Raw genomic sequence first — 19,572 nt, forward strand, 5'->3', positions numbered from 1 at the left:
GTGTCAAATATTTAATCACAATCCAAATTCAGAGCTGTATCAAGCTTGAATGTTGTGTCCATACTTGCCCCAACTGTTCAGGGTTCGACCTCTGCGGTCGTATCAAGCTGCGCCCTGCGGAGCATTTTATTGGTTATTATCTTGAATATTATTATAGATAGAGATAAACTGTAAACAGCAATAATGTTCAGCAAAGTAAGATCTACAAATAAGTCAACTTGACCAAAATGGTCAGTTGACCCCTTAAGGAGTTATTGCCCTTTATAGTCAATTTTTAACCATTTTTCGTAAATTTTTGTAATCTTTTACAAAAATCTTCTCCTCTGAAACTACTTAGACAAATTTAACTTGTCCACAATCATCATAAGGGTATTAAGTTTTAAAAATGTGTCCGATGACCCCGCCCGTGAACCAAGATGGCCGACATGGCTAAAAAATAGTACATAGGGTAAAATGCAGTTTTTGGCTCATATCTCTGAAACCAAAGCATTTAGAGCAAATCTGATGGGGATACAATTGTTCATTTGGTCAAGATCTATCTGCCCTGAAATTTTCAGACCAATCAGGCAACATGTTGTTGGGTTGCTGCCCCTGAATTGGTAATTTTAAGGAAATTTTGTAGCTTTTGGTTATTATCTTGAATATTATTATACGACCGCAAACAAATTTTTGTGGTCGTATATTGGTATGACGTTGGCGTCGTCCGGCGGCGTCGTCCGAAGACGCATTAGTTTTCGCACTCTAACTTTAGTTTAAGTGAATGGATCTCTATGAAATTTTACCATAAGGTTCAATACCACAAAAGGAAGGTGGGGATTGATTTTGGGGGTTATGGTACCAACAGTTAAGGAATTAGGGGCCAAAAAGGGGCCAAAAATAAGCATTTTCTAGTTTCCAGACAATAACGGTGGAACGGTGTATGGATCTCTCTGAAATTATACTACAAGTTTCCATACCACAAAGGGATGGTTAGGATTTGCTTTGGGGGGTTATGGCTCAAACCGTTTAAGAATTAGGGGCAAAAAAGGGGGAAAAACAAGGTTGTCCTGGTTAATGGACAAATACTTTAATACAAAACATAATTTAAAGCAGTGTAAGGGAGATAAATCAAATACATCATTGAAATTATCTCCCTTACACTGCTTTTAAATTATGTATAAAGTAATGGTTATTGAACAATTAAGATAATTTAAAACAGTGTAAGGGAGGTAATCCAAATTCAACGTTTTGGTTACTTCCCTTACACTGCTTTTAAATTATGTCTAAAGAAATGCATATTTATAAAGGATGACCAGTAAAAATATCTGCAAATGTTGCATCTTTTTTTTTTACAACAAAATCCATATGAAAGATTTGACACTATATTTTAAATTCTATTATAAAATAGATTAAGTTAGCACTATGGTAAATTTAAATGGGTAATTATGGTTGCAAACTCCATTAAAAAGAATTATTCTTCAAATATTTTTTTTTTTTCAAATTTCAAATATTGAAAAATTTCAAGAAGTAATCTTTAATTGGACAGTATGGCGCATTAGATTTGTAAAATCTTTGATCACATTTATTTATTTGTTATGCTGAATCTAACCGTGTATTTAGATTTTTACTTTTGGGTCCAGTTTTCAAATTGGTCTACATTAAGGTCCAAAGGGTCCAAAATTAAACTTTGTTTGATTTTAACAAAAATTGAATATATGGGGTTCTTTGATATGCTGAATCTAAACCATGTATTTAGATTTTTGATTTTTGGGCCCCGTTATCAACTTTGTCCACATTGAGGTCAAAAGGGTCCAAAATTAAACTTAGTTTGATTTTAACAAAAATTGAATTCTTGGGGTTCTTTGATATGCTGAATCTAAACATGTGTTTAGATTTTTGATAATGGGCCCAGTTTTCAAGTTGGTCCAAGTTGGGGTCCAAAATTAAACTTTGTTTGATTTCAACAAAAATTGAATATATGGGGTTCTTTGATATGCTGAATCTAAACATGTATTTAGATTTTAGATTTTTGGCCCAGTTTTCAAGTTGGTCCAAATTGGGGTCCAAAATTAAACTTTGTTTGATTTCAACAAAAATTGAATATATGGGGTTCTTTGATATGCTGAATCTTACCATGTATTTAGATTTTTTATTTGTGGGCCCGCTATCAAATTGGTTCATATTGAGGTCAAAAGGGTCCAAAATTTAACTTTGTTTGATTTCATCAAAAATTGAATTCTTGGGGTTCTTTGATATGCTGAATCTAACCATGTATTTAGATTTTTGATTTTTGGGCCCCGTTATCAACTTTGTCCACATTGAGGTCAAAAGGGTCCAAAATTAAACTTAGTTTGATTTCAACAAAAATTGAATATATGGGGTTCTTTAATATGCTGAATCTTACCATGTATTTAGATTTTTTATTTGTGGGCCCGCTATCAAATTGGTTCATATTGAGGTCAAAAGGGTCCAAAATTAAACTTTGTTTGATTTCATCAAAAATTGAATATATGGGGTTCTTTGATATGCTGAATCTAACCATGTATTTAGATTTTTGATTTTTGGGCCCCGTTATCAACTTTGTTCACATTGAGGTCAAAAGGGTCCAAAATTAAACTTAGTTTGATTTTAACAAAAATTGAATTCTTGGGGTTCTTTGATATGCTGAATCTAAAAATGTATTTAGATTTTTGATTTTTGGCCCAGTTTTCAAGTTGGTCCAAATTGGGGTCCAAAATTAAACTTTGTTTGATTTCAACAAAAATTGAATATATGGGGTTCTTTGATATGCTGAATCTAACCATGTATTTAGATTTTTTATTTGTGGACCCCACTATCAAATTGGTTCATATTGAGGTCAAAAGGGTCCAAAATTAAACTTTGTTTGATTTCAACAAAATTGAATATATGGGGTTCTTTGATATGCTGAATCTAACCATGTATTTAGATTTTTGATTTTTGGGCCCCGTTATCAACTTTGTCCACATTGAGGTCAAAAGGGTCCAAAATTAAACTTAGTTTGATTTTAACAAAAATTGAATTCTTGGGGTTCTTTGATATGCTGAATCTAAACATGTGTTTAGATTTTTGATAATGGGCCCAGTTTTCAAGTTGGTCCAAGTTGGGGTCCAAAATTAAACTTTGTTTGATTTCAACAAAAATTGAATATATGGGGTTCTTTGATATGCTGAATCTAAACATGTATTTAGATTTTAGATTTTTGGCCCAGTTTTCAAGTTGGTCCAAATTGGGGTCCAAAATTAAACTTTGTTTGATTTCAACAAAAATTGAATATATGGGGTTCTTTGATATGCTGAATCTTACCATGTATTTAGATTTTTTATTTGTGGGCCCGCTATCAAATTGGTTCATATTGAGGTCAAAAGGGTCCAAAATTAAACTTTGTTTGATTTCATCAAAAATTGAATTCTTGGGGTTCTTTGATATGCCAAATCTAACCGTGTTTTTAGATTTTTAATTTTGGGTCCCATTTTTAAATTGGTCTACATTAAGGTCCAAAGGGTCCAAAATTAAACTTAGTTTGATTTTAACAAAAATTGAATTCTTGGGGTACTTTGATATGCTGAATCTAAACATGTGTTTAGATTTTTGATTATGGGACCAGTTTTCAAGTTTGTCCAAGTTGGGGTCCAAAATTAAACTTTGTTTGATTTCAACAAAAATTGAATATATGGGGTTCTTTGATATGCTGAATCTAACCATGTATTTTGATTTTGGATATTGGACCATAATAGGTAAATTAAAAAAATTGAAGTTCTTAGACCACATTCTTTCTGTGTCAGAAACCTATGCTGTGTCAAATATTTAATCACAATCCAAATTCAGATCTGTATCAAGCTTGAATGTTGTGTCCTTACTTGCCCCAACTGTTCAGGGTTCGACCTCTGCGGTCGTATCAAGCTGCGCCCAGCGAAGCATTTTATTATAGATAGAGATAAACTGTAAACAGCAATAATGTACAGCAAAGTTAGATCTACAAATAAGTCAAATGACCAAAATTGTCAATTGACCCCTTAAGGAGTTATTGCCCATTATAGTAAATTTTTTACAATTTTCATAAATTTTGTAAATTTTTGTAAATTTTTACAAAATATTTTCCACTGTAACTACCAGGCCAAGTTCATTTTAGGTAGAGATAATAGTAAGGAGCAAGAATGTTCAGTAAAGTAAGATCTACAAACACATCATCACCAAAACACAATTGTGTCATGAATCCATCTGTGTCCTTTGTTTAATATGCACATAGACCAAGGTGAGCAACACAGGCTCTTTAGAGCCTCTAGTTTTGAAATATCAATCATCGTGCTAAAGTGCCCTTTTCATGATTGACTCCCTGCCCTTTTGAAATCCTAGCTTGAACACTGTATAGCAGTTATTACCCTTAAAAGATGAATTTTACCATTTTTGAAAATTTTTGCCTATTATCTCGAAAATTATAATGATAGACAGAAACATTATATAGCAAAACTGATCAGCAAGACAAGATCAACAAATAAGTCTACATGGCTTAAATCTTCAGTCGACTCCTTTTTAGAGTAATTGCCCTACAATGAAATTTTTACCAATTTTTATGTATTTTAGCTAAATATCTTAAAAACTATATGTGGTAGGTAGAAACTGTAAATAGCAAAAATGATCAGCAAGACAAGATCTACAAATGAGCCTAATGGCTGAAATCTTAAGTAGACTCATTATTGGAATTATTGCCCTTTAATGATAATTTTTCCAATTTTTGCCTAATAATATCTTGAAAACGGTAATAGATAGATAGAAACTTTATATAGCAAGACAAGATCCACAAATAAGCCAAAATGTCAGAAATTTGCAGTCGACTGACTTGTTGGAGTTATTGTCCTTTGATGATCATTTTTAACATTTTTGTACTTTTTGCCTATTATCTTGAAAACTATAATAGATAAATAGAAACTTTAAGAAGGAAAATATCAGCAAGATATGTCTTGACTCAACATGACTGAAATTTTTAGTTATCTCTTAATAGAGTAATAGAGCTATTCCTCTTTAATGTTTACCCTTGTCCGTCTTTACGTCGTATGTCCCAAAATTAGTTTCCGTTCTCTAACTTTTAATTTGCCTCAACCAAATGTTATGAAACTTATACACAATGCTTATTACCACAAAAAACAGATCAAGTTTGAATTTTGGTGGTGTCACTTTAACAGTTCTAGAGTTATGCCTGTTTACAAATGGAAAAATTGCTGAATTTTCCGTTTCAGATCTCTTACTTAAGTTTGCCTCAACCAAATGTTATGAAACTTATACACAATGCTTATTACCACAAAACACAGATCAAGTTTGAATTTTGGTGGTGTCACTATTGTTGTTCTAGAGTTATGCCCCTTTAAAAATGGAAAAATTCAGCTTTTTCGTTTTCTGAAGACACATTGGTTTTCGCACTCTAACTTTAGATTAAGTGAATGGCTCTCTATGAAATTTTATCACAAGGTTCAATACCACAAAAGGAAGGTTGGGATTGATTTTGGGGGTTATGGTACCAACAGTTAAGGAATTAGGGGCCAAAAAGGGACCATAAACAAGCATTTTTGTAACTTCAAGACATAACTTGTGTGTTAGTGTATGGATCTCTCTGACATTGTACCACAAGGTTCCATATCACAAAGGGAAAGCTGGAATTGAGTTTGAGGGTAATTGCCCAAAACGTTTAGGAATAAGGGGCAAAAAAACAAGCATTTTTATACGACCGCAAAAAAAATTTTGTGGTCGTATATTGGTATGACGTTGGCGTCGTCGTCGTCGTCCGAAGACGGATTAGTTTTCGCACTCTAACTTTAGTTTAAGTGAATGGATCTCTATGAAATTTTACCATAAGGTTCAATACCACAAAAGGAAGGTGGGGATTGATTTTGGGGGTTATGGTACCAACAGTTAAGGAATTAGGGGCCAAAAATAAGCATTTTCTAGTTTCCAGACAATAACTGTGGAACGGTGTATGGATCTCTCTGAAATTATACTACAAGTTTCCATACCACAAAGGGATGGTTAGGATTTGCTTTGGGGGGTTATTTCTAACTGTTTAAGAATTAGGGGCAAAAAAGGGGGAAAAACAAGGTTGTCCTCATTAATGGACAAATACTTTAGTACAAAACATAATTTAAAGTAGTGTAAGGGAGATAAATCAAATACATCATTGAAATTATCTCCCTTACACTGCTTTTAAATTATGTATAAAGTAATGGTTAATGAACAATTAAGATAATTTGAAACAGTATAAGGGAGGTAATCCAAATACAACGTTTTGGTTACTTCCCTTACACTGCTTTTAAATTATGTTTAAAGAAATGCATATTTATAAAGGAAGACCAGTATGGCGCATTAGATTTGTAAAATCTGTGACCACATTTATTTATTTGTTATGCCGAATCTAACCGTGTATTTAGATTTTTAATTTTGGGTCCAGTTTTCAAATTCGTCTACATTAAGGTCCAAAGGGTCCAAAATTAAACTTTGTTTGATTTTAACAAAAATTGAATATATGGGGTTCTTTGATATGCTGAATCTAAACATGTATTTAGATTTTTGATTTTTGGCCCAGTTTTCAAGTTGGTCCAAATTGGGGTCCAAAATTAAACTTTGTTTGATTTCAACAAAAATTGAATATATGGGGTTCTTTGATATGCTGAATCTAACCATGTATTTAGATTTTTTATTTGTGGACCCCGCTATCAAATTGGTTCATATTGAGGTCAAAAGGGTCCAAAATTAAACTTTGTTTGATTTCATCAAAAATTGAATTATTGGGGTTCTTTGATATGCCAAATCTAACCATGTATTTAGATTTTTAATTTTGGGTCCTGTTTTTATACGACCGCAAAAAAATTTTTGTGGTCGTATATTGGTATGACGTTGGCGTCGTCGTCGTCGTCGTCGTCCGAATACACATTAGTTTTCGCACTCTAACTTTAGTTTAAGTGAATGGATCTCATTGAAATTTTACCATAAGGTTCAATACCACAAAAGGAAGGTGGGGATTGATTTTGGGGGTTATGGTACTAACAGTTAAGGAATTAGGGGCCAAAAGGGGCCAAAAATAAGCATTTTTGTAACTTCCACACATAACTTGTGTGTAAGTGTATGGATCTCTCTGACATTGTACCACAAGGTTCCATATCACAAAGGGAATGCTGGGATTGATTTTGGGGGTAATTGTCTCCAAATTTTAGGAATTAGGGGCCAAAAAGGGGCAAAAAACAAGCATTTTTCTAGTTTCATGACAATAACTTGTTTGTAAGTGTATGGATCTTTATGAAATTGTACTACAAGGTTCCATATCACAAAGGGAATACTGGGATTGATTTTCGGGGTAATTTCCTCCAAATATTAGGAATTAGGGGCCAAAAAGGGGCAAAAAACAAGCATTTTTCTAGTTTCATGACAATAACTTGTTTGTAAGTGTATGGATCTTTATGAAATTGTACTACAAGGTTCCATATCACAAAGGGAAGGCTGGGATTGATTTTGGGGGTTTTCCCTCAAAATTTTAGTAATTAGGGGCCATAAAAGGGCAAAAAAAACATGCATTTTTCTAGTTTCAGGACAATAACTTGTGTGTAAGTGTATGGATCTTTATGAAATTGTACTGCAAGGTGTCCATATCACAAAGGGAAAGCTGGAATTGAGTTTGGGGGTAATTGCCCTAAACGTTTAGGAATTTGGGGCCAAAAAGGGGCCAAAAAACAAGCATTTTTCTAGTTTCCAGACAATAACTTGTGTTCAAGTGTATGAATCTCTCTGAAATTGTACTGCAAGGTACCATACCACAAAGGGAAAGCTGGGATTGAGTTTGGGGGCGATGAATCATAAGGGGGTTCAAAAAATTGGGGGGGGGGGATTTTTTTTTTCCTTTTTTTTCTTTAACATTTTCCATTTTAAATTGGTTATTTCTGATTTATATATAAAAGCAAATAATAATGATATGGTTTGAATAGGCATACATGTGAACCTCCCGACGGGAGTACAATAATCCCGTTTTCAGGGGTCTCCTCCCCCCCTCCCGTTGAAAAAATCCCGTGTATGAAATTTTTCATGAATGAAAAATTTCTGCCCAACATAACATCTCAGGCATCTGGTGTAACTGACATTACCTGAAGTTATATTTTACCTGTAAATCAATTAACATGCATAATTATATGGCTTCACTTGTCAGCTTGGGTGTCAAACATACTGGTAAGCAACGATTTTTACCTCAGGCTAACTGCCGTTGTGTAACAAAAACTGTGTATTTATTGGGTTACTTCCCTTGATTTATCCTGTTTTAAGTTACTTTCCTTTTAATAATGAAAATTTTTAAAAGAATATAAATAAAATATAAATTGAACAAATAATCATAAAAGGATGGTTATTAAATGATTTTAAATGTCTTAGGACAAATAAAAAAATAATAATTTGAAAATTATTTGAGGATTCTATACTTCCTTTTAAGGCTTAAATTGAAATTTATATAATAACTATGACCCTAACTTTACAGATAGAATGAATTTCTGAGTTTGCAAATAAAAACTATTTGCAAGAGAAAAAAAAAAAAAAATAAAAACTATTTGCAGACAGCTAAACAAATGTTCTGGTTGCAATGATTGTTTTATAGAATATGAAGTAAAAAATTTAAAGAACATACTGGAAAAAAACAATGTTAGATTGAACATGTAGAATATAAAGATGGAGAAACTTTATAAGTACAAGGGTACTATAAACATAATAAATTGGTTGGAAAGTTGAAGTAAAAAAAACTTTAAAAGACCATTTTTACAGCACACGGTTACATTTACAACAAAATTAATGTCGATTAAAAACCTCCTGATCTGAGTCCTAATCTCCTGACCAAAATTTCCCAATCTCCTGATCTGAGTTTCACAGTCCATCACATGTATGAATAGGTAAATTGAAAATTTTTAAGTTCTTAGACCACTTTCATTCTGTGTCAGAAACCTATGCTGTGTCAAATATTTAATTACAATCCAAATTCAGTGCTGTATCAAGCTTGAATGTTGTGTCCATACTTGCCCCAACTGTTCAGGGTTCGACCTCTGCGGTCGTATCAAGCTGCGCCCCAGCGGAGCATTTTATTTAAATTGGTCTACATTAAGGTCCAAAGGGTCCAAAATTAAACTTAGTTTGATTTTAACAAAAATTGAATTCTTGGGGTTCTTTGATATGCGGAATCTAAACATGTGTTTAGATTTTTGATTCTGGGCCCAGATTTCAAGTTGGTCCAAGTTGGGGTCCAAAATTAAACTTTGTTTGATTTCAACAAAAATTGAATATATGGGGTTCTTTGATATGCTGAATCTTACCATGTATTTAGATTTTTTATTTGTGGGCCAGCTATCAAATTGGTTCATATTGAGGTCAAAAGGGTCCAAAATTAAACTTTTTTTGTTTGATTTCATCAAAAATTGAATTATTGGGGTTCTTTGATATGCCAAATCTAACCATGTATTTAAATTTTTAATTTTGGGTCCCGTTTTTTAAACTGGTCTACATTAAGGTCCAAAGGGTCCAAAATTAAACTTAGTTTGATTTTAACAAAAATTGAATTTTTGGGGTTCTTTGATATGCTGAATCTAAACATGTGTTTAGATTTTTGATTATGGGCCCAGTTTTCAAGTTGGTCCAAGTTGGGGTCCAAAATTAAACTTTGTTTGATTTCAACAAAAATTGAATATATGGGGTTCTTTGATATGCTGAATCTAAACATGTATTTAGATTTTAGATTTTTGGCCCAGTTTTCAAGTTGGTCCAAATTGGGGTCCAAAATTAAACTTTGTTTGATTTCAACAAAAATTGAATATATGGGGTTCTTTGATATGCTGAATCTTACCATGTATTTAGATTTTTATTTGTGGGCCCGCTATCAAATTGGTTCATATTGAGGTCAAAAGGGTCCAAAATTAAACTTTGTTTGATTTCATCAAAAATTGATCTAACCGTGTTTTTAGATTTTTAATTTTGGGTCCCGATTTTTAAATTGGTTTACATTAAGGTCCAAAGGGTCCAAAATTAAACTTAGTTTGATTTTAACAAAAATTGAATTCTTGGGGTACTTTGATATGCTGAATCTAAACATGTGTTTAGATTTTTGATTATGGGACCAGTTTTCAAGTTGGTCCAAGTTGGGGTCCAAAATTAAACTTTTGTTTGATTTCAACAAAAATTGAATATATGGGGTTGTTTGATATGCTGAATCTAACCATGTATTTTGATTTTGGACATTGGACCATAATAGGTAAATTAAAAAAATTGAAGTTCTTAGACCACATTCTTTCTGTGTCAGAAACCTATGCTGTGTCAAATATTTAATCACAATCCAAATTCAGAGCTGTATCAAGCTTGAATGTTGTGTCCATACTTGCCCCAACTGTTCAGGGTTCGACCTCTGCGGTCGTATCAAGCTGCGCCCAGCGAAGCATTTTATTGTAACTTCAATAATAACTTGTGTGTTAGTGTATGGATCTCTCTGACATTGTACCACAAGGTTCCATATCACAAAGGGAAAGCTGGAATTGAGTTTGAGGGTAATTGCCCAAAATGTTTAGGAATTTGGGGCCAAAAAGGGGCAAAAAAACAAGCATTTTTCTAGTTTCCAGACAATAACTTGTGTTCAAGTGTACGGATCTCTCTGAAATTGTACTGCAAGGCACCATACATTGTAACACAAAGGGAAGGCTGGGATTGAGTTTGGGGGTGATGAATCATAAGGGGGTTCAAAAAATTTGAGGGGGGATTTTTTTCCCCTTTTTTTCTTTAAAATTTTCCATTTTAAATTGGTTATTTCTGATTTATATATAAAAGCAAATAATAATGATATGGTTTGAATAGGTAAATTAAAAAAATTTAAGTTCTTAGACCATATTCATTCTGTGTCAGAAACCTATGCTGTGTCAAATATTTAATCACAATCCAAATTCAGTGCTGTATCAAGCTTGAATGTTGTGTCCATACTTGCCCCAACTGTTCAGGGTTCGACCTCTTTGGTCGTATCAAGCTGCGCCCAGCAAAGCATTTTATATGATATGCAAGCGGGGGCATCATCTGTGTCCCATGGACACATTCCCCATTTATTTTTATACGACCGCAAAAAAAATTTTGTGGTCGTATATTGGTATGACCTTGGCGTCGTCGTCGTCTGGCGTCGTCCGAAGACACATTGGTTTTCGCACTCTAACTTTAGTTTAAGTGAATGGATCTCTATGAAATTTTACCACAAGGTTCAATACCACAAAAGGAAGGTTGGGATTGATTTTGGGGGTTATGGTACCAACAGTAAAGGAATTAGGGGCCAAAAAGGGGCCAAAAATAAGCATTTTTGTAACTTCCAGACATAACTTGTGTGTTAGTGTATGGATATCTCTGACATTGTACCACAAAGTTCCATATCACAAAAGGAATGCTGGGATTGATTTTGGGGGTAATTGTCTCAAAATTTTAGGAATTAGGGGCCAAAAAAGGGGCAAAAAAGAAGCATTTTTCTAGTTTCATGACAATAACTTGTGTGTAAGTGTATGGATGTTTCTGAAATTGTACTACAAGGTTCCACATCACAAAGGGAAAGCTGGAATTGAGTTTGGGGGTAATTGCCGAAACGTTTAGGAATTGGGGGCCCAAAATAAGCATTTTTCTAGTTTCCAGACAATAACTTGTGTTCAAGTGTATGGATCTCTCTGAAATTGTACTGCAAGGTACCATACCACAAAGGGAAGGCTGGGATTGATGATGGGGGTAATTGCCTCAATATTTTAGGAATTAGGGGCCAAAAAAGGGGCAAAAAACAAGCATTTTTCTAGTTTCATGACAATAACTTATGTGTAAGTGTATGGATGTTTCTGAAATTGTACTACAAGGTTCCATATCACAAAGGGAAAGCTGGGTTTGAGTTTGGGGGTAATTGCCGAAACATTTAGGAATTTGGGGCCAAAAATAAGCATTTTTCTAGTTTCCAGACAATAACTTGTGTTCAAGTGTATGCATCTCTCTGAAATTGTACTGCAAGGTACCATACCACAAAGGGAAGGCTGGGATTGAGTTTGGGGGTGATGAATCATAAGGGGGTTCAAAAAATTTGGGGGGGGATTTTTTTTTTTCTTTTAAAATTTTCCATTTTAAGTTGGTTATTTCTGATTTATATTTAAAAGCAAATAATAATGATATGGTAGGAGATACACACCAAACAGGATGTGTAAATTATTATATAATAAGTATTGTGCAATAGCAAGAAATTTTCAATTGCACAGTATTGCACAATAGCAAGAAATCTTCAATTGCACAGTATTGCACAATAGCAAGAAATCTTCAATTGCACAGTATTGCGCAATAGCAAGAAATATCCAATAGCACAATATTGCGCAATAGCAAGAAATTGTCAATTGTACAGTATTGCGCAATAGCAAGAAATATTTAATTGCACAGTATTGTGCAAAAGAAGATACTTCGTATAAATTGCTTATTTCTTGACCAATTTCAATGGGGTTTTATTCTTGAATTCTTGGGGTTCTTTAATATGCTGAATCTAACCGTGTATTTAGTTTTTGGATTTTGGGCCCCGTTTTTAAATTGGTCCACATTGAGGTCCAAAGGGTCCAAAATTAAACTTTGTTTGATTTCATCAAAAATTGAATTATTGGGGTTCTTTGATATGCCGAATCTAACCGTGTATTTAGATTCTTAATTTTTGGTTCCGTTTTCAAATTGGTCTACATTAAGGTCCAAAGGGTTTAAAATTAAACTTAGTTTGATTTTAACAAAAATTGAATTCTTAGGGTTCTTTGATATGCTGAATCTAAACATGTATTTAGATTTTTGATTATGGGCCCAGTTTTCAAGTTGGTCCAAATCGGGGTCCAAAATTAAACTTTGTTTGATTTAAACAAAAATTGAATATATAGGGGTTCTTTGATATGCTGAATCTAGCCATGTATTTTGATTTTTGGGCCCCGTTATCAACTTTGTCCACATTGAGGTCAAAAGGGTCCAAATTAAACTTTGTTTGATTTCATAAAAAATTGAATTCTTGGGGTTCTTTGATATGCTGAATCTAACCATGTATTTAGATTTTGGATATTGGACCATAATAGGTGAATGTCCAATTTAAAATTTTTAAGTTCTTAGACCACATTCATTCTGTGTCAGAAACCTATGCTGTGTCAAATATTTAATCACAATCCAAATGCAAAGCTGTATCAAGCTTGAATGTTGTGTCCATACTTGCCCCAACTGTTCAGGGTTCGACCTCTGCGGTTGTATCAAGCTGCGCCCTGCGGAGCATTTTATTTCATGTGGTAGGGTAGGTGAGCGGGTGCAGTGCCCCTCTAATTTGGGCTAATTAGGACACTGCGTGTACTTAAAATAAATAAATAACATGATGAAACGAAACTTGGTAAATATTTATTTTAGGGAAGTTGAAAGAGCACCTCATAGATGAACTAGACTATCAACTTGTTCCTGAAGAAGCGTGGAGTAAAATTATGTCTTGGTATGGCATGATTGAAGGGCAGGTTGGTAATGATTTTATGACCAGACCTCTTGCTGGGTTATTTGATAAATGTACTGCCTATTTTATGCCTTGTCTAAAAGAAGTCATATTTACCTTTAATTTGTATAAAACAATAATAGCTTTCAGTAAATTACATGTCAAGGTCAATCGCAAATCACCTGTATTTACACCAGTCAAAACTGGTCATGAGGTTGGCTTTATTTTATTCACACAGAGATCCTATACTAAGAGGTAAAAGTCAGGATTTGCATTACCTTAGTTCTTGATAGGAAAAATACTTTTCTGTTGATAGACTGCAGTCTTGGTTTAGCCACTGTATAATAGATTTTTTACTTTGTTATTCAGTTTCACAGCAATTTAGAAATATTGAATTAATTAACAAAGCCAAGACTGTTACACTAACTGGTCAAACACATCACTTCATAAGTTGACGATATATGTTTGTCTGAAAAAGTTTTCAAATGTTTTTCCAATAATTATGATTGTTCAGTTTTTATAGCATTGACATTAAATTAATTATATAAAAGTTATATTTTTTCTCTCACAGACACCAATAGAAAGGAAAGTAATAGAACAAGGAATGTTTGTTAAACACTGTAAAGTAGAAGTCTACATGCTGGATGTCAAAATGTGTGAAAATTCTAATTTGGAAAAAATAATCAACAAATCTATGAGTAGAGCTGATACCATTGGTACGGACATATATATTGAACAAAACAATTTATTGATTATCAAGACATAATATAAATTGAATTGCATTTGCGTTAAAGTTTCCTACACAAAATGTTATCTTCAAATAACATTTTTTTTAAATTCCAGCAAGAAACATTTTAATCTTTGATTTTGAGGCTAAACTTTAACTCTAGTCTTTTGAAAAGTCTATGAAGTCCACACACGAACAATGAGACATCATCACAAAAAAACAGTCAACTTTATTTTTTGTGCCCCCCGCCGTAGCAGAGGGGGCATTAAGTTTTACCCTTGTCTGTCTGTATGTCCGTACCTACATCCCAAAATTGGTTTCCGTTCTCTAACTTTTGTTTGCCTTGACCAAATGTTATGAAACTTATACATAATGCTTGTTACCACAAAACACTGATCAGGTCTGAATTTTGGTGGCGTCACTTTTGTCGTTCTTGAGTTATGCCCCTTTACAAATTGAAAAATTGCTGAATTTTATGTTTCCGTTCTCTAATTTTAATTTGCCTCAACCAAATGTTATGAAACTTATACACAATGCTTATTACCACAAAACACAGATCAAGTTTAAATTTTGGTGGCGTCACTTTTACTGTTTTAGAGTTATGCCCCTTTACAAATGGAAATATTGCTTATTTTTTTGTTTCCGTTCTCTAACAAGTTTGCCTCAACCAAATGTTATGAAGCTTATACACAATGCTTATTACCACAAAACACAGATCAAGTTTGAACTTTGGTGACGTCACTTTTATTGTTCTAAAGTTATGCCCCTTTACAAATGGAAAAATTGCTGGATTTTTTGTTTCGGTTCTCTAACTTAAGTTTTCCTCAACTAAATGTTATGAAACGTATACACAATTCTAATTACCACAAAACTCTGATCAAGTTCAAATTTGGGTAGCGTCACTTTTACAGTTCTTGAGTTATGTCCCTTTATAACATTATATGCAAGCGGGGGCATCATCTGTGTCCCATGGACACATTCCCCATTTATTTAATAGTTTATTTCAAACCAGAAGCAATACAGCTTATAGATATAGAAAGATGTGGTATGAGTTCCAATGAGACAACTCTCCATCCAAGTCAAAATATAGGTATATCATAAATATATACATATCATATCATAACAGAACATTTTAAATATAATCGGAGGCAAGACTACAAAGTATAAATCATTCAAAGGATTGTCCTGAACATTTTTATATCTGTGGCATATTTTAAATATTTTCCTATATTAGACAATTCCTTTACATTCTTTTTGGACAATAACTGAACTAATTTAAAAACAGGTGCATTTGTATAATTATACCTTTTAATATACAATTCTCTAATAAATTCTAAAGAAGACAACAGAAAATTCAATATTTAAGAAAATACTGCTTTTACCATCAATTTCCTGATTTTTGGTATATGGATAGGAAAATGGCAAATATTTCATGGAATACTATAGGCTCTATTTTGTATTGATGGAAACAAAATTTCATTTTTCAGAGGATTTAGAAAAAGAAATGAGAAAGACATTTGAAATTGCTGAAGACCAAGAAGTAAGGCTGTGGTACAAGTACATGAGTAATACTTATGAACACCTTAGTAAAAAAGAAAGCACATTACAAGATGCTGCCTTGTATTCTGGACAGGTAGGCAATATTTTAGGAGTAGTAATTGCTTATTTATATGTGAATAAATAACATTTGAATAGAGCTATTCTTTGTTATTTTTGATGAACTTATGCATGACTTTTGTAAAGAAGACGTTTGACTTTCGGACCATGTAAGCTATTCTTCCTTTCATCTTTTGTAAGGTAATTTATTGTTCAGTATTTCTTCTGAACCAGCAGGCAAATTGTAGAAAACTTGGCAGGAATAATATATTGAATGTCCTTTATAAAAAGTCCTGATTTTGATAGGATCAAAAACTGTCAGAGTGAATCATCAATTCTGACTGGCCAATTTTAAAATCTTCTCTATACAGCTATATGTTGAAATGGTATGGAGCTTTAGGGGATTAGAGAAAGAAAAGAAATCCAAAGTTAATAAATATGGTCTTTAAGGTAGATGGGGGGGGGGGGGTCTAAATTAAAATTCATAGAATTTTTTAATAATTTGTCAAAATGTAGTTTATATCATGCTTTTTTCAAAAATATAATAAAAAGTATGGGTCACGGGCTTTTTTTCACGCTACAGGTTGCGCAAAATTGTCAGATTTTGTATAGATTATGAAAGGAAAACCCAATTTTGTGTGATATAAAATAGAATTTTAAGATAAAATATGAGAAGAAAGCTCTAATCATATGCTTTCAGATAAGAAAAGAAAAAATGGGGTCACCGGACTCGTTTTCTTGCTAAATATTAAAGTAGGTAAACTCACAACACATTCTACTATAGAAGTTACTTTATCTGGGTTATCTCCCCTTATTTGGCAAAGTTGAAAAAAAATGAATTAAACAAAAATATTCTGATTTTTATTGTAAAATACAGCTGTAAATATGATAAAACACATAATTTTCTATATTAACATGAAAAGTCTTACACATGAATTACGTACTACTCTTGAAATTTGCACATTTTCTTAAAGATCTAGACCGAATGTTATCTGCTATTTCAAAATCCAAGATGGAGGAAGACACCCCAGTCACCTTTATCATGTCATGTTAAAATTTAAAAAGCTTCCAGGAACATTAGAGAGCCTCTAAAAGATTGATCCCTTTCCTGGCACATAAGTCCTTGTAAGTAGAAATGTAACATTTGTCATAATAGTTATATACTATTTTTTTGACAGGTTATAGTCATAGAACAAAAGAATGAAGATGGAACATGGCCTAGACAAGCTAAAAGGTATGTAGTGATGTAAATATCTAAGATTTAGGCCTAGACAAGCTAAAAGGTATGTAGTGATGTAAATACCGATAGCTAAGATTTAGGCCTAGACAAGCTATAATGTATGTAGTGATGTAAATAACTAAGATTTAAAGCTTATGAACAAAAGAAGAAAAAGATAGGCAACAGTAACACATTATCCCATGAAATAATGAAGCTAGAAGATACTTTGCGAAATAAAATAAAATACATTCCTTTAGACAAACTCTTATGGGAAGTTTTCTAAGGAGAAATGCTATTTTGATTTTTGCCTAAATGACTTCACAATATTGATCTTCATGTTCTTATGGAACAAAAAACAAAACAGACCATTTAACTAATTCACAGTAGTTCTCAAACATGTCAAAGTGCTGTTATAAAAAATCTTAATTTAATGCTGTTTCACAACCATTATTGATCATCATCCTAACAGACTAGAGTGTAACTGTTTAGATGGGTGTTAGCTGTCAAATTGATGATCAACGATTCCACTGAAATTCTCATATTTTAATTTTAACAAACTAAACTGTATATCCAATTACAAAAAAGCCAAAAGAAAACATAAAAATGCATGGACTCATTATAATGTATCAACATTTTGTGGGTATTTTAGACTTAAGTGCCATATAATTAACCATTGAGATGACCTTCAAAGACTGCTGATGGTCACACAACCCTATATAAACAAAAATACAAATAGACAAACATGCACAATTTTATGTTGATGTGTTTTCTAGGTCTGTTTGATTTCATGTCATAGATTAAAAAAAAAGTAATCATTTGACCTGTTTAGTTGGAATTTTTGTGGGCTGAAATAAGTCATCAAAACGTTGTTTTTTTCTTTTGGTGGCTCCCTTGTTTCACTTTTCAGTGTTGGCATTCTTAACTTTTTAATAAGTGAACATGCTTAGGACATTTGTTACCTATCTCCAGCTAAGTGTCAAATTAAAGGTTACACAAATATGGATTCTAATGGGGTTGAATTATTGGCTTGCAAGCCAATATTACATGAGCGATGTTTTTCTTAGCTTTTTATTTTACAAAATTGAACCTAACTGACAATAGTCAAATTTTATTTCAAAATCCCATACTTGTATTTGAAACAAAAAAATCATATTTTATTTTTTTGTCTAAATCTTGGGTAATAAGAATTTATTTTTTTATCAGTACAAACAGTTACAACAGTGGTTCATATACTTCTACAAGGTCCAGTTCCAGTGGCTATGATTCTGGTTATGGTGGTTCATCCTATGGTTACTATGGATATGACCAAGGCAGGGGTGGCAGTGTAGCACCCGGACTTTGTGGTCTGTCTAACTTGGGGAATACCTGCTTTATGAATTCAGCTATTCAGGTAAAGTTTACAATCATATAACAAAACAGTACAATTTGTGAAATTTTTTTAACTGTGAGCCTTTTTCACCTCCCAGGGTATGCCCCTCTACCATGACACGTGTAAATGTTCCATGTCTCTAAGTAGGAAATGTGACAAGTTTTACCTGTGTTATAACATAATGCATTTTTAATGAGAGAATGTACATGTTCAAATTTGGATTATCTCCCATTTACATGAAAAATAATCTTTACTAAAATTAAGTTGTAAAATATGTTCCACTACCATTATAAATGCAATATACATATGTCTGATACATTCAATAGTCAAGAAAGCAGAGGTCCTGAAGGATTTTTGGACCTCAGTGATCTTTAGGTCAAGTAGTTGTTCTGGCATTAATGACCAGTCAATGTTTTAGCAGTCTATTACATTATGAGTATTACAAAATGCATACATCTACACTGTTCATTTGGTCCAGATATTGATGACATTTTACTGGACCGAACCATTCATTACTGAACATTGCATTATTTTGCCATATGTCTGACGGACCTTTGGAATGACTGATAAGAAAGGTATCACTAATGTGGGTTTTCTCAACTCCTTATTTATTCATAAAGTAATTCACATGTAAGTTTCAGGGTCTCCCATTTATCCCATGTTAGTACTACACTTGATTGTCTTTTGTAAAGGATTTACCAGCATTAACTGATAATTATAATTGCACTATAAACAGATTATAAAAATTGACAGCTGTAGTAATAAATCCAAATCGTTTATGCTGATAATTATTTGTAGTAAAATATTCAAAGGAATTATAATGATAATGATGATTAAAATACAAAATAATGAAAATAGAAATTATGATTTTATATAATATATATATATGTGAAAACATTCTTTTTATTTGAAAACATAAAAAGACTTCTGCTCTTTGACAAAAGCTCCTGTGTTCAAAAAAGATTATTTCTAAGAAAAAATGCTAATCTAGCAGTGGCATGGGCTTAAACAATTTTTATAAAGATTTACATTTCAAAAGGTGGGAGACATGTATACTTCATATCTCGTACAGATGCATTATGTTATTGTCTATTTTTTTATATAGAAAAATGAGTAAATAATGGCTGGTCACTTTCCATTGCAATATCAGATTTTTTTTTCTA

At 32.7% G+C, this 19,572-nt stretch overlaps 1 protein-coding gene and 1 long non-coding RNA gene across 4 annotated transcripts in view; both read left to right on the forward strand.

Annotated features, from left to right (window-relative positions):
• The window catches only part of LOC127729528 (ubiquitin carboxyl-terminal hydrolase 15-like), a 57,670-nt gene that overhangs the window by 10,657 nt on the left and 27,441 nt on the right, over nt 1-19,572 (forward strand). The window contains exons 3-7 of the mRNA XM_052237367.1: nt 13,423-13,523; nt 14,070-14,214; nt 15,713-15,858; nt 17,000-17,055; nt 18,244-18,430. Of these exons, the coding sequence (XP_052093327.1) occupies nt 13,423-13,523; nt 14,070-14,214; nt 15,713-15,858; nt 17,000-17,055; nt 18,244-18,430 (635 nt within the window). The remainder of the gene's footprint in view (nt 1-13,422; nt 13,524-14,069; nt 14,215-15,712; nt 15,859-16,999; nt 17,056-18,243; nt 18,431-19,572) is intronic.
• On the forward strand, nt 1,452-13,265 carry LOC127729716 (uncharacterized). 3 transcript variants are annotated; one of them, XR_007994810.1, is made up of 3 exons: nt 1,452-2,835; nt 6,722-7,460; nt 10,508-12,097. It is a non-coding gene; the product is annotated as an uncharacterized LOC127729716 (long non-coding RNA). The 3 variants fall into 3 exon arrangements; XR_007994811.1 differs by having other exon boundaries at nt 6,722-7,299; nt 10,508-12,095; XR_007994809.1 differs by having other exon boundaries at nt 1,453-2,835; nt 6,722-11,562; nt 11,874-13,265.

This window comes from Mytilus californianus, unplaced genomic scaffold (genome assembly GCF_021869535.1).
Source record: "Mytilus californianus isolate M0D057914Y unplaced genomic scaffold, xbMytCali1.0.p SCAF_1, whole genome shotgun sequence".
Taxonomy (NCBI): Eukaryota; Metazoa; Mollusca; class Bivalvia; order Mytilida; family Mytilidae; genus Mytilus; species Mytilus californianus.